The sequence below is a fragment of the Podarcis filfolensis genome (genome assembly GCF_964270895.1).
Source record: "Podarcis filfolensis genome assembly, chromosome: 14".
NCBI lineage: Eukaryota > Metazoa > Chordata > Lepidosauria > Squamata > Lacertidae > Podarcis > Podarcis filfolensis.
In genome coordinates, this window is record NC_139616.1 from 4,507,471 (window position 1) to 4,530,006 (window position 22,536).

Below are 22,536 nucleotides of genomic sequence, written 5' to 3' on the forward strand. Positions count from 1 at the left end.
ATACAGAAGCCAAGGCTTGAGAAGCTTGTGTGAATACAAGAGAAGTACCACTTCCAGGTTCATTTGTGTGCATCTTGAGATGTACACCCCACTAACATTTCATCTCTTCTGAAGCTTGCAAAGTGCCACAATATCTCAATGTTCTTTTCTTCCCATCCTTCCAGGTTGTGCTGATCAACGCTATTAAGGATGTGGCAAAGGCCTTGTCTGACCTCATAGGCGCAACTAAAGGAGCCGCCAGCAAGCCTGCAGATGACCCATCCATGTACCAGCTCAAGGGAGCAGCAAAGGTAAGAAATGTGTTGGCTTTCCATTTGCAAGTTCCACACCTGGCCACCTGAGCTCGGTAGGGACCTCACCTGTTCTCCAAGAATTTTCAAAGGTTGTGGACAAAGGCTCTGAAATTACATCCACACACTCAGTAGGGAGTCACCTATCATCACCACCACATCTCTTCCTTCTCTGGGGTGTGGCAGGAATCATTTTATGGACTGTGCCTTCCAAAGGCTGCTTGGAGTGTTCTGGGGTCTGCACCTGCTTCTCCTGAGTTTTCCCCACTTGTCTATTGAAGCTTAGTTTGATACTGTTGGGATAATTTACAAAGGCAGGATGGCTGCTTGAGCATTCTGTGATGAGAGTTGGCAGTTGAGCAGTTTCCTTCTCCTGACTTTCCAGGTAATGGTAACAAACGTCACATCACTACTGAAGACTGTGAAAGCCGTAGAAGATGAAGCTACGCGAGGGACAAGAGCGCTTGAGGCTACGATTGAGTACATCAAGCAAGAACTCACGGTAAAGGCTTTGTATAATGATGCTTGCGAAATCTCTAGAAGTAGCAAGCAAACTCTAGGTCCCCGATCCAATGCATTAAAAATAAATAAACTGGGGGTTACTGCATCTATTTTTCAGGCCAGCTCCTATTCTGTCCTCATACAGCGCAGTTCAGCTTTTGTAAAATTTGCAGTGCAATGCTCTGCATGTCTACATTATAAAAATATGTGCACCCCACCACCAGATTTAGTTCCAGGCAATTTACAAAATTAACATATCAATAACCATTTTTTCAGTAATAAAAACAACCAGCAAATTAAAGCAGTGTTCAGCACAATGTTAAAATGTTTAAACTACGATCCTAGAACAGTTAATTGGAAGTAAGTCTCATTTAATTCATTGATACTTAACTTCTGAGCAGACATGCATAGGATTATGCTGTAAAATAGTTATGTCTGCAAGTTTTTTGCCATACTTAATTGCTGTTTTATTGTAACTAAATTTGTTTGTATGGCCATTCTCAATTCTAATTGAAAAGGCACCTACTCAGCAAAGGCTGCTTCAGAGGCTGTGATTTTATTTTTATTTTTAAATGAAGCCTGTGAGCAAGTCAACTCTAGCCAGCATTGTCAGTGGTCAGGGATTATGAGAGCTGTAGTCCATCAGCATCTGGAGTGCCACAGATTTCCCATCCCTGATATAAATCATTATGCAAAGTTGTTGGGGTGGAGGGAGGCATTAGCATTTCATTAAAGAAATACTGTAAATCTGGCTGCTACAGTGTGCAGACTGGCTTCCTTCCGTCCATAGAACTGGAGCCATCATCCTGTGGGTGGCAAGTAGACATAGTAGGCTGTCATTGGTCCATGTCTAATATTACTTTGATTTAGGAGTGGCTTTCTTCAGCCGCTGTACATGAGATTCCCATCTTGGTACCTTATATGCAGTCATGTTGGGGGGTAAGTCAGGTGTACTGCTGAATGGATGTAGTGCAGGCCCTCTAACATTGGAGGAAGAGAAGACCCGCTTCTGGGAACCAGATTTAAGTGGGAGCAAAGAGAAGTGGCTGGTTCCTGCGTCCAAGTGGAGGCATGTGCAGTTCTGTCCAAAGAGTATCAGGAACATAAACCTCTTTGCTGGGAGTTGATTTTGTTTGGGGGGGGACCAGCTGTTTTCCACTTAAATGCCTTGCTTTTTGACATTTTGGAGGCTGTTTCCACGCCAGAGTTTAACCCTTCCAAACCAAACGTGTTTGGGGCTGGGGGCTTGCTTGTAGGTGTTTCAGTCAAAAGATATTCCTGAAAAGAACTCATCACCTGAAGAATCGATCCGGATGACGAAAGGCATCACCATGGCGACAGCCAAAGCCGTAGCAGCTGGGAACTCATGCCGACAGGAGGATGTGATTGCCACAGCCAACCTGAGCCGCAAAGCTGTAGCTGACATGCTGACAGCTTGCAAGGTACAGACGCATCGCTGAGCTGGGTGGGAGCTTTTCCCTTCTCTTTGAACACCTCTCCCCCCAAAAATCCTGGTACTGGTATGTTGGTCTGGGTTGCTTGGGTTGATCTTTCTGGAAAATACCTGAATGAAAGGATGTTGTTCTTGCAAAACAGATTTGTATTTAAATAACCTTTAAATAAGTGAAAATAAGTTTTTGTTGTTTGTTGACCCATTTTGGTTGCTTTTTTACTGCATTTAAGACTGGAAGTTGAAATGAGGTCATTGGATAGATAGATAGATAGATAGATAGATAGATAGATAACATTATTTTAATTTAGATTTTAATTTTTAATCTTAAATTTAATATTGCAACCAGGGAATTATAATGCTAACACTTTGTTACAGGATTATATTTAAGGATTGCAACAAAGCTTTCCACAGTGTTGTGACACGTTAGTGTGTCAGCTGCAGTGTGTAGCTGTGTCACACGAATGCTCCCTTCGCTCCTCCCGGGGCTGGAAAGGGGTTAGTTTAACCCCCGGTTTGCTAGTAAAACTGAATTACTGCGTTGCGAAATGATGCATGTCTGAAAAGTGTGTCACCAACATGAAAAGTTTGGAAATCTCTGGATTACAGCAAGATAACGTGTGAAAAGTGCTTTGAATACTCCAAAGTGCTACATAAATACTTAGTAGCAGTATTCTTAAATTATTTTAGTGGATGCTCTCTGTATGTGCCTGCTTTGGGAACACTGACAACGTTCCTGTACGTTGCTTCAAAAAACGGGGTTCTCTTTTTAATCTACCTGTCTATTGACTGTGCAATCTTATGCATGTCTACCCCAAGACTAGGTGACTATAGCCAGAGCTTTCCCTTTTCAAGTCCTGCTAGAGTGGTTATGTTTTCATATACCAGGTTTTCTTTTTAATTGTGTTGTCTTGTTAAATGAAGAGTTTTAACATAGCGTCATCACTGCCTCTCTTGCCTAAGCATGTTCTTTTGCATCCTTAGCAAGCTTCGTACCACCACGACGTAAGCGAAGACGTCCGGACAAGAGCTCTCCGCTACGGAACAGAGTGCACCCTGGGGTACCTGGAGCTGCTGGAACACGTTCTCATGGTAAGGGACAAGGGGAAAACCCCTCTATATCTTTGCCAAAGGACAGCAAAGGTATGTTGAGGCTAGTTTGTGATGACTGCTGTGGTTAGCGTTGTGATTTCCTGAGTTGTTGTGAGAGGCAAAGGACCGACATCTCTTGGTCAGAGGGTACCAACCTGGAAGGATTGTGTTCTTCCTCATCTTTGTACATTGTGCAGGGGAGGAAGTGGTAGAACATCTGCTTTGCATGCAGAAGGTTCCAGGTCCTCTTCATCTCCAGTTAAAATGGATCAGGTAACAGGTGACAGGAAAAGCCTCATATGCTGGGAGCCACTGCCTGTCAGAGTGGGGGGAATGTTCTAAATTTGTTGTTTATTTATAAATTTGATTTATTAATTAACTTTGAAATATTTGTTTGCTGTCTTCCTGAATAAAATTCACTCAAGGTGAATTTTGAAATACAAATTGAAACAGTAATAAAACAGATAAGTTACAAAAGCTTCCAGAAGAAATGGCCACAATATGAAAACCAGCAGCGCCAAATTACGGCAAATTTTAACAAGGCCATCAACCAGATAATGGTGTCACACAGCCCACTACCTTTTCTCTACCAGGACTTGAATGGCTGCATTTTGCACCTGGTAAAATGTCTAGGCTGTCTCTAAGTGGTAGAGTGCACCACAGTAGTCAAGACTGGATGTGATGAGAATGGGCAACACCAACCCAAGCTGGTAAAATGTAATTCTAGCCATCAGTGATCTGACTCAGAGTAAGGGCAATTTCTACATTTCTATGATCCACAGCTGCTCAAAGATATTTTTGGTGCATGGGGAAGAAACTTCAAACAGTAGCACCATGTAACAGATAGTATGGGTGCAGGAAACCTTATTAAAACAAACCCAGGTGTTGTGCAGCTGCAGAGGGTTTAGGTTCCAGGACTGGCCCAGGCATTAGGCTCAGTGAGGCAGTCACCTCAGGCAGATTGGGGGCAGCTGGGAGGGGTGGCAGATCCGGGGAGCACAAGAGTGTACCATTCACCGCCTCCTGTTTGTTGCCCACGCACTGCATGGGAAGAGCAGGACCTCTGCTAACCCTAACCCTAACCCTAACCACCGTCTATTGCTCCTCAGCCTCCTTTTTTATCCACTGCTGCCTTCACTCCACGGCTTCCCCAAGCAACCTCCAGTAGCCTCTGGCAGGGGCAGACGAGGAGGGGGCAGGGGCAGGGGCAGCAGAGGAGGCACAATTTTCTGTTTTGCCCCAAGCGGCAAAATGTATTGGGCCGGCCCTGATAGACTTGATGAGTTGGCTGTGCCTGACTCCCACTTCCATCTCCACTGATACCCAGAATCTCCCAACCGAAGTGATCACATTGGCTTATCTCTTAGTAAGGTCACCTCTGCCATTCCCCGCCCCCCCGAACATTGTGGTCTTCCATTGACATTCTAACTCTGAACAATACAGGGTGTGGGTTCCAAAAAGCTGCATCTAAGTAATTTGTGAGTCCAATCACGCCAGTGAATTGCCAGAAGCTCCCTCTTGGCCATTAAGCTGTCTGAATAGAAACATCTACATTGCCCGCACAATGATGCGCACAAGCGGACCATGTATTTTGTATTTTGCTTTACATGTATTGTAAAGCTTCTTGTTAAATTGAATTAATAGGCATGTGTTGGAATAGAGATAAAGCAGAAACAAAAGGCACAGTTGTGTTATCACCTGTCGCTAACAAGGCAAACTGTGAGAAGAATGAAACCCTTTAAATATCATGGCAGGAACCTACTCAGCAGAATCATTTATATTCAGGAGCTTGACTGCTCAAAAGGGATTTGCTAGATATTTTTAAAGCCAACCTTCAATAATTTCCCTTTCTGCCTCAGTGCTGGGACATAACCAAAAACTGATTTGGACCTTAAGGATACAAATGCATTTTATGAGATCGCTGTTGCTCAGTTCACATATAACTTGGTTGGTTTCACCAAAGTGTGGTTTATTCGAATATCCCAACTCAGTCCAATAGACTAACCATGGTTCGTTTTCTGGCATCAAATTGCAATGACCTACAAACCATATCTCACTTTAACAATGGCTTGACATTATGTCCAGACCCAGCTTAGCCATGGTTTGTTTCACCACCCCACCCCAGACTCTCACCAAGCTACAGAGGCACAAGGCAAGAACAGTTGGGAAATGAACTAAGCTTTGGAGAAACAAAGCCCAGCTTGTTTGCTTATCTCTGACATAATTTATGGTTTGTTGACAAATATCTGGTTAGAACAAACCATGGCTTAGAGTTATGTGCGGCATTTGCCATTGAATTATACCTAAGGTCAGGTTAATTATAGGGTGAGAAAAGCATCTTACGTTCCAAACTAGCAATGAGTTCCCTTTCCAGTTTAGAGGCGAGGGCTGGGCAAGCCCTTGCCCAGAATACCAGGATTCCCAGGTTGTAGGTCTACTCATTCACTCTCAACAACCTTACTTGCTGTTGTATCAAGAGGAGGTTGGACCCCCTTCCTTATAAGGAGAGGTTAAAACATATGGAGCTTTTTTATTTTAGAGGAAAATACAACTAAGTGGATCTTCTTTGATGGAAGCTCCATTTGAAATAATTAGGAACTGCTCCAGATTTGTAACTGGCTGACTGACCGAACCCAAAGGGTGCTCATCAATGGTTCCTCTTCATCCTGGAGAAGAGTGACTAGTGGGGTGCCACAGGGTTCTGTCTTGGGCCCGGTCTTATTCAACATCTTTATCAATGACTTGGATGATGGACTCAAGGGCATCCTGATCAAATTTGCAGATGACACCAAACTGGGAGGGGTGGCTAACACCCCAGAGGACAGGATCACACTTCAAAACGACCTTGACAGATTAGAGAACTGGGCCAAAACAAACAAGATGAATTTTAACAGGGAGAAATGTAAAGTATTGCACTTGGGCAAACAAAATGAGAGGCACAAATACAAGATGGGTGACACCTGGCTTGAGAGCAGTACATGTGAAAAGGATCTAGGAGTCTTGGTTGACCACAAACTTGACATGAGCCAACAGTGTGACGCGGCAGCTAAAAAAGCCAATGCAATTCTGGGCTGCATCAATAGGAGTATAGCATCTAGATCAAGGGAAGTAATAGTGCCACTGTATTCTGCTCTGGTCAGACCTCACCTGGAGTACTGTGTCCAGTTCTGGGCACCACAGTTCAAGAAGGACACTGACAAACTGGAACGTGTCCAGAGGAGGGCAACCAAAATGGTCAAAGGCCTGGAAACGATGCCTTATGAGGAACGGCTAAGGGAGCTGGGCATGTTTAGCCTGGAGAAGAGGAGGTTAAGGGGTGATATGATAGCCATGTTCAAATGTATAAAAGGATGTCACATAGAGGAGGGAGAAAGGTTGTTTTCTGCTGCTCCAGAGAAGCGGACACGGAGCAATGGATCCAAACTACAAGAAAGAAGATTCCACCTAAACATTAGGAAGAACTTCCTGACAGTAAGAGCTGTTCGACAGTGGAATTTGCTGCCAAGGAGTGTGGTGGAGTCTCCTTCTTTGGAGGTCTTTAAGCAGAGGCTTGACAACCATATGTCAGGAGTGCTCTGATGGTGTTTCCTGCTTGGCAGGGGGTTGGACTCGATGGCCCTTGTGGTCTCTTCCAACTCCATGATTCTATGATTCTAGGAAGGGTTGCCCTCACTCTGAATTGATGCTGAAGTAGCAATGCTTCTATGGACCCTGATTGGCTGGGCTCAGGTACCCAGGAGGGAGGACCTGTTCTGCAAAAGAAAGAACGGTGGTGCCTAAGCAGTTGCTGTTTGGGATTGAACATCTACAGACTTCTGGCACAGGACTAAAATGTTAGTCTCCACTCTAATTTGCACCTCTAGATTCTACAGAAACCCACCCCAGAACTGAAGCATCAGTTGGCTGCCTTGTCAAAGAGGGTTGCTAGTGCTGTCACAGAGCTCATACAGTCAGCCGAAGCAATGAAAGGTGAGTATGGCTGTTCTGCTGTCATAGCATGCAAATGACCTCACCTTCTGGGCTCAGAGATAGAAATCTACTGTCAACCACATTCATTTCGCTGGGCCTTATAAGCACAGGGGTTAATAAGAAGTATGGCTGCAAGGCTTAGTCTCTTAGATTAATTAATCAGTTTTGATAGGCTGCTCTGATAGGCTGAGGGTGGGTTTTTTTTCCAATTAACAGAAGTATAAAATGTGGCAACTATGAGCAGCATTTTAGAAGAACTCCCTCTCTCTCTATCTCTATCACACACACACACACGAACGAGGGGGGGGGGGTAGATGGCACTTGCCAGGACAACCAAATGCATTATCTAAAAGCAACAAATGTGTGTGTCTGCTTCAAAATTATTGTTTTTAATTAATCAAGTTTGCATGAGATTCGGCTATATTTACTACTGAAAATGCATAAAGGTGATAAAAAGTTTGCATACAATTCAACTCAGCCTTATACAATTAATCAACTAATATGTCTTTAACCAGGTGACACGCAGCGTAGATACTTCCAGCGCAATCCAAACCCCTAATAAGCTGGAGGGGGGTTGGAGGGGGTGGAGATGTCCCTCCTGACTCCACCTTTTCCTTTTTACTTCTAACATCATGTTTGGGGCATGGTGGCAGGAGCCATGGTCTGTTCCAGCTTCAGCTGCTACAGCAACTGGTGTGATGGTTCTTCTCTTTTTAAAAAAAACTCCATGCAGGCACCGAATGGGTGGATCCAGAAGACCCCACAGTCATTGCCGAGACAGAGTTGCTGGGAGCTGCTGCATCGATTGAAGCTGCTGCAAAGAAGTTGGAGCAGCTAAAGCCAAGAGCCAAGCCTAAGGTGAGCAAGAGGCAGGGCAAGCTCACTTCATCATCATCATCATCATAATAATAATAATAATAATAATAATAATAATAATAATAATTTATTATTTGTCCCAGCCCATTTGGCTGGGTCTCCCCAGCCATTCTGGGCAGCTTCCAACAAAGATTAAAAATACATTAAAATGTCACACATTAAAAAATTCTCTAAACAGGCTGCCTTCAGATGTCTTCTAAATGTCAGGTAGTTGTTTATCTCTTTGACATCTGATGGGAGGGCATTTCACAGGGCGGGCGCCACTACCGAGAAGGCCCTCTGCCTGGTTCCCTGTAACCTCACAATGAGGTGTTGTGCACAAAGTCTGCATCACAGTGGATCACCTCCTCCGTTGAATGTCAAAGCATTTTGCGCAGCAAGGTTGAGAGGAGGGGTGGTGGTGTAGGGCATTGCCTGTTGGTGCTACGATAGGATTCTTCATTTATCAAGAAGCTTCCTGATATGAAAGTCTTATAAGAAGTTATTCATGTTGAGTGAATGAAATCAGTTTGTCTCTGCTTTGTGTTCTGCGATAGGGATATAAATGGCTTTCCACGATTTCTGCTAGGATGCAGGTAGAGGGCAGTCATGCTCTGCTCAGGCGATGGGCTGCCCCCACCCCACCCCCCCTTCAGACCGCCTTCCCGCAAGCACGCAGCCTGCTGCCCCTGAGGTTCCCATCTAGCTTGCCCTGCTGGCTTCAGTACTTGGAGGAGGAGGACCGTGTTTGAGGAAGGGCGGGGGAAGGTTTTATCGAGATCTAGCCCCCCTGTGGCTTCCTGCTGTTGAGTCTAATCCGTATTTCAAGCTGAGTCCAAACCTGGATGCCTTTTTTCTGCAGGACTCTGTGTGATATGTTTGATATATTAGGTTGTTATTTAGTCCAACTATATATCAAACATTCCTACAGTGTCCCGCTCTGTCTCCGGGGACTTTTTAGATGAGAGATATATAAATATATAGAAAACGTAGCAGGAGACAAAACGGAGTTTGCAAAGAGGCTTGTTAAAGGTTTAGAAGAACTGCCTGCTGATTCTGCTGCTTCTTTCGAATACAGTGGAGAAAACCAAGCTCCCTCTTTCAAGCATCGTGGGAAGATGGCGGACTTGGAACTCCCTGCCACCTGACATGGTGGTAGCGGTGGCCTCTGTAGCATAGTTGGTTTTGTAAAATAAACCAAAAGAATAAGAAAAAACTGTGGTGGAGGGGTAGGCCCTTTTATGGCTTAACAGCTGTGACTGTCTGCTGGGACCCCCACATACAGAGGCAGAATACCCTTGAGTGCCGCCTCCTGGGAGAAATAAGAAGGGAAATCCATCACTTACTTGCCTTGTTTGAAGCATCTGGAGGCGCATGGCAGATCATGGCCAGGCAGCTGATACTGGTACCTTTGGTCTGGCCCAGCCAAACAGATCTTAATATGACTTCGCTCTTGAGCTACACTTAATGGGCCGCAAGCTTACAGATAACAGGGGTGACGTAACAGAGCTGAACTCAGCCTTCTCTGTGTGCTAATCTCTGCTGAGCCTATATTCAAATATGAGCTCCCATGCATTGCAAAAAACAATAATGGCGGTTTGTCTACTGCAGGGCAAGGGGGGACCATTTTAGAATCCTGAGAAACTCTGCCACCTTCCTTTGGAAAGTTAATCCTCAACCTCGAGTGACTGTTTCACAGAGGAAGTTTTTTTTGGGGAAAGATAGTATAAGTGTTTAAAAGATCCCTTCCCTGCAATTCAAACAAAAAAACAAAATGGAGACAGAAAGATGGTCTGACATAATATATTTTCATTTCCCGTTATTTCAGAGTCTGTATAGTAAAAGCCAAATTAATTCCCCCACATTTGTGATTGTTTCAGCTTGGGGAGGGGGGGATATTTCAAACCATGTCCTTGTATCAGTAGCTCTTGGCCAGAGGCAACTCTTACCACTGATGATTCTTTCCCTCTCTCCCCCCTATTTTAATTGCACCCGCTATCCCTCAAGTCCCGCACCTTCCCCTCCAGGGGTCTTCCTTCCTGCCCTCTTTGGCCTTCTGCCCTTTCAGGTCTTGCTTCCTTCTTTCCAGGGCCTTTTGCCTTCCCAGCCTCTCTGCACCACATATGGAAGGAACCTGGTCTCCCTCCAAACATTGTTGGACTCCCATCATTCCTGACCATGAGCCAAGACAGATGGGGCTGGTACATCAACAAACCATAGGCAGGGCCGACCATACCATTAAGTAGAGTGACATAGCTGCCTCAGGCAGCAGTTGCTGAGGCGTATGGAGCGGACAGAACTCTGCACCCCCTGCCATGTGCCTTGCACCCCATGAACAAGCCTGCTGCATCCTTGGTTGCTGTCCTTGGGTGCAGTGGAGGAAGCTGTGCCAAGTGTCCCGCTGCCAGTGCTGAAGTGAGATCCAGCAGCCAGTCTGGTTGGCTTCTGGAATAAATTTGCCCTCTGCAGCAGAATGTCTTGGGCCAGTCCACTCTGAACGGCCCACAGGTTCCTCATGCCTGCTCCAGAGCTGCACTACCCAAAGCCTGGCAGGAGCTTCACCACCCAACACCATCAAGTCACTTGCTGCAATAGTCATCAGTAGATGTCAGAGCCACCTTTACCCCAAGCATTTGGAGACATGTTTCTGGAACTTTTTTAAAAAACACACACCCATATTCTGGTATGTGGTAGTATTGCTGTTGCTCTTGGGTCAGGCTGTGGCCCCACAGAGCATCCCAACCCCCTTACATGCTACATGCTGGTAGCTTATCCTGCTAGTGGTGTCCATTTGCACCTAAGTAACATGGTGATAACATGACCTCTGGCATGGGGTGCCTTTTGAGCATGATCCCTGCCCTAGACCTGGGGCACATGTCACCACTGGACTAACCAAGCAGCAAATCAGCAGAAATATGCCTGCCACATTTCTTTCAAATGAAGCCAGTATTTTGCTTAATCCTCCTCTCTTATTGCATTCTTCTTCTGGCACAGGAAGACTTAGAGAGCCTTGTGTGGAATGTGCCTCTTCCTGCTCCTTTATTATTATTTTAATGGTATCATAGAATAGAGCTATAGAGTTGGAAGGGACTCAAAGCGTCATCTGGTCCAACCCCCCTGTTGAGTATTCATCAGGCAAGGGCAAAACTGCTGAAATTTCAAGAGAACTGTAGGTGACAGTCTCCTCTTCTGGTTACAGCAGGCAGACGAGACCCTGGATTTTGAAGAGCAGATCCTTGAAGCAGCTAAATCCATTGCAGCCGCCACCAGCGCGCTTGTCAAGTCCGCGTCTGCAGCTCAGAGGGAGCTGGTTGCCCAGGGCAAGGTTAGTGAGCAAGACTCTGCCCATGAAAATGTAAGTCACCACTTTAACTATGAGATGACACATCGGCTGGTGGGGTTCAGGGAACAGATTGCCGGGGCAGCTGTGCTGGAGTAACGTCCCATCATCTGCCTGTCTCCCAATACAGCTCAGATGCAGCATAGCTTGCTGTCTCTCATTTCTTGCAGCTTTACACACTAATGCAGCAGCCCTTATGGTCCCTGCAGCTATGAGGCAATTGCCTTGTGGCCTCACAGTTAAGCTAAGTGCCCCAAGGTGCCTTGTAGTGCCTCGTGGTATAACTTTTAACTGCCATCAGGTGGATCTGGGGGAGCCTTTCCTGTAGCGAAAAGCACTGAGAGCTCCTCAGCAGATTTCCAGATGCATTTTGGTTTAACCTCCCAGTCCCACCTGAGGGCAAGTTCAGCTGCAGCCCATAATGCTACCCAGCTGTTTGTCATAAGGCAGCTGCTGCTCACGTACCCTGGCCCATTTCCCCCAGATGTTGATGCAAGGCCCAAAGCCATCTAAATGTTTTATAAAATGTTGCTTTCATGCTATCAATCCCACCAGATAAGTAATTAATAATTAATTATTCCTGCTAACTAATTTTATCTGAACTATGTTTCTAGGTTGGAGCCATCCCTGCCAACGCAGCTGATGATGGACAGTGGTCTCAGGGACTTATTTCCGCCGTGAGTTAGTCCAGATTTTTCTCCTTCCACCTTTTCAAAGGTAGCCACCACCTGCTCTCTGCTGGCCTGATAAGATCCGCCCAACCTCCTGTTGCTCTGCAGTTGGGACAGAAGCACTGCAGGCCCTCATATTTTGCAGGCTCAGGCCCTCATATTTCCTGTTGAAGCAGAGGGTAGGGGACTGGATGCAGCCGACCAAGCCTCCCTCATAGGCCATGACCCTTGCTACCCCTGCTTTGGGGGCCCTAGAACACTTTTGCCTGGCTGGATTGTGCCCTTTTTTATTTTCATAGAATCATCTAGTCCAACTCCTTGTAATACAAGAATCTCAGCACACGGTTCCCCATCCAATTTGAAACCATACCGGGCCCTGCTTAGCTTTTCTGCTGTGCTACCTGTTATTTATTGTATTAATATCCCACCTCTTCCAGAAAGGAGCTCAAGGTGGTGTACATGGTTCTCCACACCCTATTCCATCCTCACAGCAGCCCACTGAGAGCAGCCCACTAGGCTAGGGCCTGGGCTGAGGGGCAGTTGTGGCAAAGTGGGGATTTGAAATGGTCCACAGCCTTACCGACTACACCCCACTGAGTCTCTTGAACTGTGATAATGCTTTTTGTTTCTGTGGATGGAGATAAGGCTGGATGGGTGTGAAACCTTTGTAAACTGGCTTGTTTTTACAATCAAGCGGGATAAAATTGGGGAGGGGGCGAAATATGAAATAGAAACCTCTGGATTTTGTTTGACTGGGGTGCAGCATACTGTATAAAGACAGAGAGAGAGTCACACTTTTTGCCTCTCTCCCCTGCCCACCCTTCTCTATAGACCTTGAGGTCCTGGAATCAGACAGGGTCTCACTGGGAGGTCAAGGGAAGCAGAAGACCAGAAGATGGATTTTGCTGCTGGACATGATTCCAGCACAGATCCTGGCATTTTAGATTTCCTTTCATCTGACCCCGCCTGAGCCTAGTGGACCATTGGCCTGACCCAGCAATAAAGCCAGGCCTGATATTCTGTTGTTGCCCCTTCCAGGCCCGAATGGTGGCAGCTGCTACCAGCAACCTCTGTGAAGCGGCCAATGCTTCAGTCCAAGGCCACGCCAGCGAGGAGAAACTGATCTCCTCTGCCAAGCAAGTGGCAGCGTCCACAGCACAGTTGCTGGTGGCTTGTAAAGTGAAAGCAGATCAGGACTCGGAGGCCATGAGGAGGCTGCAGGTAAGGAAGGTTGCGTGGCTCAAATCTCTGACCTTTTGCGAAAGCTGCTTAGCTTGATGCAGGAGGTCAGGTTTGGCATCCTCACCATGCCTTGCATTGATTCAGCACAACAGCCTTGCAATGTAGGCCAGTATTGTTACCTCCATCTAGCCTAAGGCCCAGTTTAGTCTACCACACCTACCTGCCCCTTCTTGACATCACACGTGGGGGAGGTAGAGATACTACTTAGATAGGTGAGCCTGCAGAAGGCAGGATTGAACTCCCTGTCCATCAGCTGATCCATGGGAAGTTTGGTCCTGCTTGGTCACGATCTTCCCCCAAATTTAGATGGGTTGGGGAGGCCGCTGCCCCTAACAAATCACCTCACATCATTTTGACATCAGATGACTGACAGGTAGGTGGTCCTGCCCACTTGTCGAAGTAGATAGGACTACCCACCTGTCAATCATCTGATTTCATAATGATGGCACTCAAAAGTTGAGGTGAGATAAAGATCTAACCCACAGGGCCAAAAAGGTTCCCACCGATTGCCTAAGGCCAACCAGCAAGTTCATGGCTGGAGTGATGCCTGAATAAGGGAGCTACCACCTCACTCTTGAGTTGCACTACATATGCCCTCTAATGGTAGTTCCGAATGCTCCTCTAAAGCTTGTTGTAAGTGGCAATGGACTCACTGCAAAAGTTCATTAAATGAACTGGATGCTTTGTGGCATTAATGGTCAGCAGGCTCAAGGGTAAAGTCCTGGTGGGATCAAGATAGAGACCCCTTTTCACGTGGAACTCCAGTGGGTTTATTTGCTATTCCTTTCTGGGCTCAGTTTTCGGTCCTCATTCTTATCTGTAAAGGCAGAAATGGCTTAGGATCTGGTTACCAACTTTCATATAGTGCCCCTGCCTGGTTTTAGAGTTGAAAGGGTGCAGAGATAAGGCTCCAAATATGACCTGGAGAGACGGTGCAGGAGCATGAGACCCTTCAGGACCACCACCACCCAAAAAAGCTTAGAGCCGCCTTCCCCAAGCTGGTGTCTTTCAGGTGTTGTTGGACTTTCATCAGCCCCAGCCAGCAGGGATGGTGGGAGTCCAGAAACATCTGGAGCATGTCAGGTGGCAGAAGGTTGACTTACACCAGGTGTGGGGGAGCTTTGGCCCTCCGGATGCATTCATCCCTGGCCATTGATACTGCTAACTTCTTTATCTGCTCCTTCTCTAGGCTGCAGGGAATGCTGTCAAACGTGCATCAGATAATCTGGTCAGGGCAGCCCAGAAGGCGGCGTTTGGTAAGGCTGACGATGACGATGTCGTGGTGAAAACAAAGTTTGTGGGAGGCATTGCACAGGTCAGTAATAATCTTTCACCTGTCTGTCCTTTTCACCTTTTCTCTCCTGTTGAAACCGTGTTGAGAAGAGTCCATTTAATACAGTAGGTTACGTGACGGCAAAAGTAGATAACCTAAGGATCAGGGGCTGAATGTGTCGCACTGGGCCTGGTCACTGCCTGGATGGAGGACCTCATGCCTGCCTGCCACCTTGGGTTCTATGAAAAATGAGACTCTGAATGGCATTGAAAGTAAAGGAGACTCTGCATGACATTCTGAAATCTCTTGGGTTTCAGTTCCCTGCATGTGCAGAGCGATTGCAATCAGCTTAAACGTACAGTATGATCACATCTAACACGCATATAACTTGTGCAATTCCAGCCTTGCACGATTGAAGGCCATCCAATTGAAATTGCAGGAATTTAATGCCTGCAGGGTTTTCCTGGTGTGAAAGGAGCTTTAGGTTCTCTGCTTGCTTACCATGCAAGGCCCTCTCAGCACACCAGCTGTGGAAGCCTGGGGGTGGTTGCGTGAGCTCTTGTGGGATCTCAGATGGCCCCATGAGATCTCATGAGAGCATCCCAGACCAGGTGTGCTGTGTGGGGCCTTGCCCAGTAAGCAAAGCAAAGAGCTTAAGAGCTCTTTTTGCACCACATTTCCCAGCTTTGGAGTCCTAGGTATGCTCATGTGGGGGCGTTTACATGGCATTGAGTACACACGTTTTCAGGTATATGTGGAACCCTTGGAACCCTGGGTAAGATTCTATCGTGCTGTTTTATTTATGTCATCCTTGGTTTATTTCTGTGGCACCATCACTGTCCTTTATTCTTCTAGATCATCGCAGCGCAGGAGGAGATGCTGAAGAAGGAGCGGGAGCTGGAAGAGGCGAGGAAAAAGCTGGCCCAGATTCGTCAGCAGCAATACAAATTTCTCCCTACTGAACTGCGGGAAGATGAAGGCTAACCTTTCCCTGGTGGTTTTGCTTGAAAGAAACCTGAACTGAAGGGGTAGAAGATGAAGAAACTACCAGGCACTTCCTGAAATAGGTTTTGGGGCAGGAGAGAAGCAGAGGGTGGGCTGTTGTTTCTCGACTCTTCAGCTACGGTGCGCTGGTCAACCGACTGATGGTACAGTGTTATGGTCTCCCCCCCCCCCGCCCTTATTTGCTGTATCTCAGGAGAGAGAGCCTCACTTTTTTACACAAGGGGTTATAAAGTCAGTATTATATCATAATCAGAAGTTTTGATCTATTTATTATCCTCTTTGACTAGCGTTAAGGACTTTGGTATTATCATATGTAGGAAGACGGTGTTTAGAAGTCCATGATTCAAATAAGCTACCCAAATGAAACTGCTGGTGGGTTTTCTTCTTTTTCTTCTTCCTCTTTCTTTCTTTCTTTCTTTCTTTCTTTCTTTCTTTCTTTCTTTTTCTTGTGCCCTCTTTCCTTCCAAGACTGAGGCAGCAGCCATGTCCCAGAGAAACCAGACATTTGAATGTGTTGGCTTCATGGAGGGAAAGTATTTGTCCTCCAGTGTCATATAGGGCTGGTTCGCTCTAAATGTTGGGGGAACTTTCTCAGTAACTGTTTGCACTAGAAGTATCCATATTGGCACATTGCCGTGCGTCACCCCATTCTTTGTACAGTGGTTTTTTTTTCCTTTCAGGGGGTGGATTCAGGTTTCTAGCCCACAAGGAATTAGAATAGTTATCCTTTTGGGGGGAATAAAGTAACCCAAGAAAGACAAACCGGCGTTCATTTTTTAAAAAGTGCAGAGTAGCAGGTTCATGAAGGAAAATGCCTTTTTGTTTAAGTATACCTCTTGCTTAAATCAGCCTTTGCTAACCTGCGGCCCTCTGGATGTTTAAGTCTACAATTCCCATCAACCCTAGCCAGTACCAGCCTGTTAATACAAAACACATCTCAATCCTAAACTCAACAGCTTTTCTCTCTCATTTTAGTGAAGAACTGGCTTATATTATGAATTTGTGCTTGAGCATCGCTTGATGTGATCCATGAGGTGTAATATCAGAGAGGATGCTACTTAGCAGACCACTGCCCCACATTGCCCCCAAGCAGCCATTTAGGTTTTCTAGGGTTTGTGCTACCACCTGAGTTCAAAAAGGAGGAGTCCATGAGGACCAGTGGCATGTACTTCCATTTATCCTTTTCCTGTGGAATCTCTCCTACCCTCTTCGCCTTCCCCCATACTTTTACAAATGTTACATTTTGCAGGGGAAGTCAAAAGCTGCTTTTACCAACTGTGAAGAAAAATATCTGGAAATTTAAATGCTGGCCAGTAAAACAGTATTTTTCTGGGAGATGATCGTTGTGTTGCTATCCAAGGAACAGCATTCTAGAAAAAATAAACTTAAGAAAATGCTGTTTCAAAGGTATTGCAATGCTCTTCACCCAATGCGGCATAAATCCTCAGACAAGATACCATTACAATGTTATGTTTCTCATGTACAGACTTTGCCACATAACTGAAAATGGGGAAACTAAACTGGAGGTTGTGAATCATCATAATTATCTATCATGCTCAGACTGTGGCAGAAGCCTTCAGAACAAGCTTCCCAGTCTACTGGCTGGAAAAGAATTTCCTTCCCAAGTCCTCCTGAATGTCATGAAATTAGCTCACCTGCTCCAAATTGCACCAACCAGGCTTCCTGGCTTAGTTACACTTTTTGCAGAAATAATGCTCTCTGAACGCAGTTGAAATCTTGTGCAAGCCTTGGGCGCCAGGTGTGATATGCAAAGCTCCAGCGGAGGCCTTGCCTGCCTGTGGTGGGATGCAGGCTGGGGGTTGTGTTGCCTGTTTCACAGAAAGCTCTGGAAGAAATGGTAGAGCTGCCTGTGGACAGGATTATTTCAGACAGCAGGTGGGAGGTTGTGGGCAGGTGTCAGCCCCATGAAGACTGTCGCTGACTAAGCGGGAAGAAAGCTGAATGGGGGCTCTTCTTCCCCACCCTAAAAAAATGGCTTTCCAAATCCAGAATGGTGGTTTTCTTTTTATTTTTTTCTTAATATAGACTGTTCCTCCAAATGCAGCCTGATGGGCTACAGTCCAGCAGAGCATCTTTATCATCCTATCACTCTCTTGGAAATGGGTGCATCGTGTTTCAGCTATTCTTCCCTGAGGGCTGGCCAAATGACTGTGGGACAGGCAGGAAATTGATTTGTTGGTGGTGGAATGCAAAAGAGGGCCTGATGTTTCACCTTCCAAATCCGCAGTCTACTTCAGGCCTTGACAGGATTCTAGTTGCCAACAACTTGCTGTAAGGCTAGGCTATAATTTATGGTACAATTTTAGCCTCTCCTTAGGAAATGTCATTGTGCCAGCGGTTGTTGTTTTTTTAAAGACTTTGTCTCGTCTCTGATGCTGAAGCATTTTAAGGTCTGTCAGACTGCAGAATCCTTGGCAAATATAGAAAACTTTAGCAAAGTTTTGGACCCCTTTTTGAGGGAGGTCCCACTGTCAGTCTCTGAAGGCTTTGTACAGGGCAATGTATTTTAAAACATTATTGAAAGTCTGCAACAGATTGAGTGCATTTCATAATTCATTCTGTGAGATTAATTCCTTTCCATAATTTATTCCATTTCTCCAAATCATGGAGGAGGGTCCAAGAACTCTGTGGAACATCATTGTTACACTCCCAGCCACTGAGAAGCTTATTCATCTGCCCTTGCCTCCTCTGCAGCTTCTGATGTTTCAGCAAACATGGTCCATACACACCCAAGAGTATTTTCTCAGGGCTGGAAACTTGCTTTTCTTAACAATTGAGAGCTTGGGCTCTCAAAATGCTGTTAATTTGCCCCTGCGCATTTAAAATTTGAGGTGCAACCACTCCAAGTGCAATATTTGGAGTGGGGGGAGTTGTTCTGCGAGCAGAACCAGCACAAGGCATTTGGGGCCGGTGGGAAGAAAACACCCATTTCCCTCCATGCAGGCAGGGCAAAGAATCAGAAAGGTCGCCTGCACAAGCCCCACTGAAATGAAGGGGAGGCTTCAGAAAGGCTTGCACAGGAGGAGAGCATCTGGATGGATGGTGTTGCTGTGCACAGAGGACCCTTTTGGTTCTCCTTCCAGCCCCCAAATGCCTTGGACCAAGCATAAAGCAAAGAGGTGACCTTGACATCAAGAGTTTTAACATCCTTGGCTTTTATCACCTGCAGCAGTAACAAGAAAGTGAAGCAGACTTGGAAAAAATTCCACTAAAGAAGGGTGGTGCCCATTTTCACCCCATCCCCTGATCTCCTAGCATGGCTCTTCTTGGGCAGTTAAATCCCCCCCCCCAAGTGCTCTAAGAATCTCTAAAGAGAATTGTGACATGGCAAACGCCTGTTTAGCAACTGAGCATCTTTCCATGAGGAACCGCCTTTGCCTTTAACGTCTCCACAGGTCCTCCCCTGCCTCCAGTAAATGACCCAAATCCAAGCCTCACCCCTGCTCCCTTTGGAAGAGTGTTAAATTTCTCATTTGCAAACAATTGGGATTCAGGACTTGCTTGTCAGCCTTGTTTCTGTTCTTCAACAAAACCACTATTGACATTGCCAAACTCTGAATGTTGGTGTGAGCACCGAAGAACTTCTGAATGATTCAGACACTTGTGTGGTGACAGAGACGATGTGTTCCTGTTTGCAAGGTCGCCTGCGCAAGGAAAAGTACGAGAGGAGCGCACACTCCGTCTTGATGTTACACTGTATGTACACTATTTATCTGGCCCACAAAACTGTTTTGTATTTACCATAAATAAAACTTTTGATGGCACATGCTCTCTTTTTTTTTAGACATACATCTGTACTCTTACTAGCTGCTGCCTGGCAAGTCTGTCCCAAACTTGGGAAAGAAAGATATCTTAGTCAACTAGCACTGGGCTCTTCCAGGCAACCTATTCATTGAGACTTCATGCTGATCTGTGTGCATGGAGGTTGTTTATTCTTTTTAAAAAATGTATACAGGTGTCTGCCATTTTAGGCACATCTAGTTGACGTGCAACCATAAACACAGGTCCTTTTGGATGTAGAAGAGGGAGGGGGGCTTATGCATGCTCCACAGACACACACTTTGACGTGGAGCGCAACCCCTGCAGAAACGGGGGGTTGCCTGTATACCACAATGCTATCTTTAAAATTATAAAGCTACAATAAACACCATGTAAAAACATTTAAAACAAGACATCAATTAACCATTTGGAAGGTATTCTTAAAGGCCTGAATAGGCAGGCTTTCAGCCCGTGATTAAAAGGTGGCACAGAAGGTGCCAGCTTAAATGAAGTATCAAGTGGTGATTGTTCCATGATTTCCAGTGCATTTCCCTGTCTCATTCGTTACTCATTCCACAAGTCCAGGGCTTGTGGTTTGGGGAAAGCTTTTGGAAACAGGTGAAGAGGTCACCCATAAGCAAGGGAAACAAGGCTAGGCCGTGGGGGCCTGGCCCTGCCATCAGAACTGAGGCAAGAGTGCCCACCTGGGCTGCTCTCAACCATGTGTCTCGGGGCTGCTTTCATAGCTGAGCAACCCTGCTTTGAATTCTCGCCCTATGCAGCATAACTTGAATGATCTTGTAACCCTTAAACCGTGTTGCACACACCCCAGTCTCTGAGCAGCAAGAGACTCCAGGGAGGTTTGTACATACCCAGGGTTCAGTTTCCTTGGAATGAAGGCCAATGCAAACTGTGGTGTCCTTAGAATACATGGTTTTATTTACACATGTATGCATCCTGAGCATAGCATGGAAGGGTCACAGTAACACCCCAAAAGATCTTGCCTCACCACAGCTTGGGGGGGGGTTCCCACACAAGCAAGATGAGCCTCTGTGTCTCCAAGGTGATAGGGCATCCAGCCAGGTGAGATGAGGAAATGCCTTTTGTCCCTTGGGCAACCGGACTAGTTCTTTGGATATATAAATGGAAGTACTTAACTGGCCAGCTCAGGCCATTATTTTACAAAGAAACTAACCCGACCAGTTCAACAGGTTTTCTCTTGTAGTTTCTAAGCTCATATACACAGAATCATGGATTTAGAATGCACCTACAAGTATCATCCAGACTGACCCCCCGCCCCGCCCCCCCGCAATTTATGTTTTGAATACACAAGAGTACTGTTCTAAGTATGGTTAGATGCTTGAGCAGGGAGGCTGGGACATCCCATCACAGAAATGTCCAGTGGCACTATTCAGTTTTTTGGTGCAGTTACTGAAGACAGATTCCATCCCCCCCCCTTTTTTTTTTTTAATAACAGTATTACAAAATTAAGTGGCAGGAAATGGCCTACAATAATATGGTTTTGGATTCTCATCTGTAAAGGAAAGCCAAAGCAAACTATGGTTGGGACTACAAGCTACTCATTAGCTTGCTTGGAGTCTATAATGAAACATGCGGGTTTTGTTTCTCCAAAATTTGGCAGCAAAATGTTAACATCTGCAGAAAATAGGGCAGAGGCACATAGGGCTCAAAAAATCAGCTGAGGCCAAACACACTGGGAATCTGGTAAGTGCTGTTTATTTCAAGACCATATGGGCTTTAGAGGCAAATCCAGAATTCTTAGATGTGAGACAGAGTTCAGCTCTAGAACCTTTTTGCAAACTTAGACCTGGAAAAAAGGGGGAAGAATCTCCCTTTCCTCCTATATCCCAAACTTTATCTTCTCACATACAGTACGTGCTCAAACCATCCCACTTACCAGGGGTGGGCTAAACACAGGGAAGCTTCCTTATACTGAATCAGACCATTGGTCTGTCCAGGTCAATATTGTCCAAACTAGCTTGCAGCAGCTCTCCAGGATTTGCAACCAGGGTCTCTCCCAGCCCTACCTGGAGATGCTCCTGGGACCTTCTGCATGCCAAGCCAGTGTTCTCCAGCAACTGGTGCTCAGAGGTGCACTACCACTGATAATGGAGGTTAACAGGTAATATAGCCATTGTGAGTTGTCACCACTAGTGCCCTTCGCCTCCATGAATTTGTCTCACCCCTTCTTATAGCCGCCCAGGTTGGTGACCATCATCATACCATGTGGTACCAAATTCCACAGTTTGTTTATGTGTCCCTTGTGTTCTACAAAGGGGCACTGTTTGAAAATTCTCTTGCACAGCCTGTCTCTGATCGTATACACCATGCAAAGTGGATAGGCGATCTATTTGTTTTTTAAAGCCACCTTTCCTGACAAAACAGGATTAAGTAGAATCTGAGGGAATCTGAGAGGAGGCAGATTCCACACATAGATTGCTCAGAACCTGAACGGCTGAGCAGCTCAATAAAAACAATTCATTACCAGCTGGTCCCTCAAAGGATGCAGGAATTCAGAACATGTTTGGTATTCCTTTTGGCTCACAGAGGGGGTGACATTCCTTAAATGCATGTTGGCATCTGCTGCCCTCCAGGTTTTCGTTCTTCGAAAGAAGCTTTTTGTCTCTGACACATGCTCCCAATTTGTGTGTATACTTGCCCATATTCCCCCTCTTTAAAGACAGTGTGAGAGTACGGCGAGGGCTGCTGCTGTGTTTGTGTCCTGCTGGTGGCATCTGGGTGGCCACTGTGGAGAATATACTTTGATGGGGATTTGGACTGATCCCATAGCCAGGCTCTGCTGACATTCAAGGCTGCATACCATGGGGTGTAGTTAAGGATTGGAACAGGAACAAAAGGACTTGATTGTTTATTTAGGCTTCTGTGGTAGCCGGGCACTGCCTCTTCTGTTTCTGCCACCTGAGGCAGCTTCTTCAGGCTGCCTCATGGGCTAGGAAATGAGCCAGCAAAATGGCTGCCCAGCTGAAGCTGAGGGAAGGGGTCAATGCCAGAGCACTGCTAACTCGTTCCCTGGTATTTGGCAGCTT

General features: G+C 46.0%; 1 protein-coding gene across 5 annotated transcripts in view; it reads left to right on the forward strand.

The window, feature by feature from the left end:
- Positions 1–19,473, forward strand: part of TLN2 (talin 2) — a 171,130-nt gene extending 151,657 nt beyond the window's left edge. For 4 of the 5 annotated variants that reach the window (XM_083586092.1, XM_083586094.1, XM_083586093.1 and 1 more), the window contains exons 47-57: positions 165–290; positions 676–792; positions 2,048–2,233; positions 3,226–3,333; positions 7,197–7,302; positions 8,036–8,160; positions 11,357–11,482; positions 12,112–12,174; positions 13,207–13,389; positions 14,600–14,725; positions 15,539–19,473. In XM_083586092.1, the coding sequence (XP_083442218.1) occupies positions 165–290; positions 676–792; positions 2,048–2,233; positions 3,226–3,333; positions 7,197–7,302; positions 8,036–8,160; positions 11,357–11,482; positions 12,112–12,174; positions 13,207–13,389; positions 14,600–14,725; positions 15,539–15,667 (1,395 nt within the window). In that variant the 3' untranslated portion in view covers positions 15,668–19,473. The remainder of the gene's footprint in view (positions 1–164; positions 291–675; positions 793–2,047; positions 2,234–3,225; positions 3,334–7,196; positions 7,303–8,035; positions 8,161–11,356; positions 11,483–12,111; positions 12,175–13,206; positions 13,390–14,599; positions 14,726–15,538) is intronic. The other variant, XM_083586096.1, reaches the window with a different exon arrangement.
- The last annotated feature ends 3,063 nt before the right edge of the window (positions 19,474–22,536 follow it).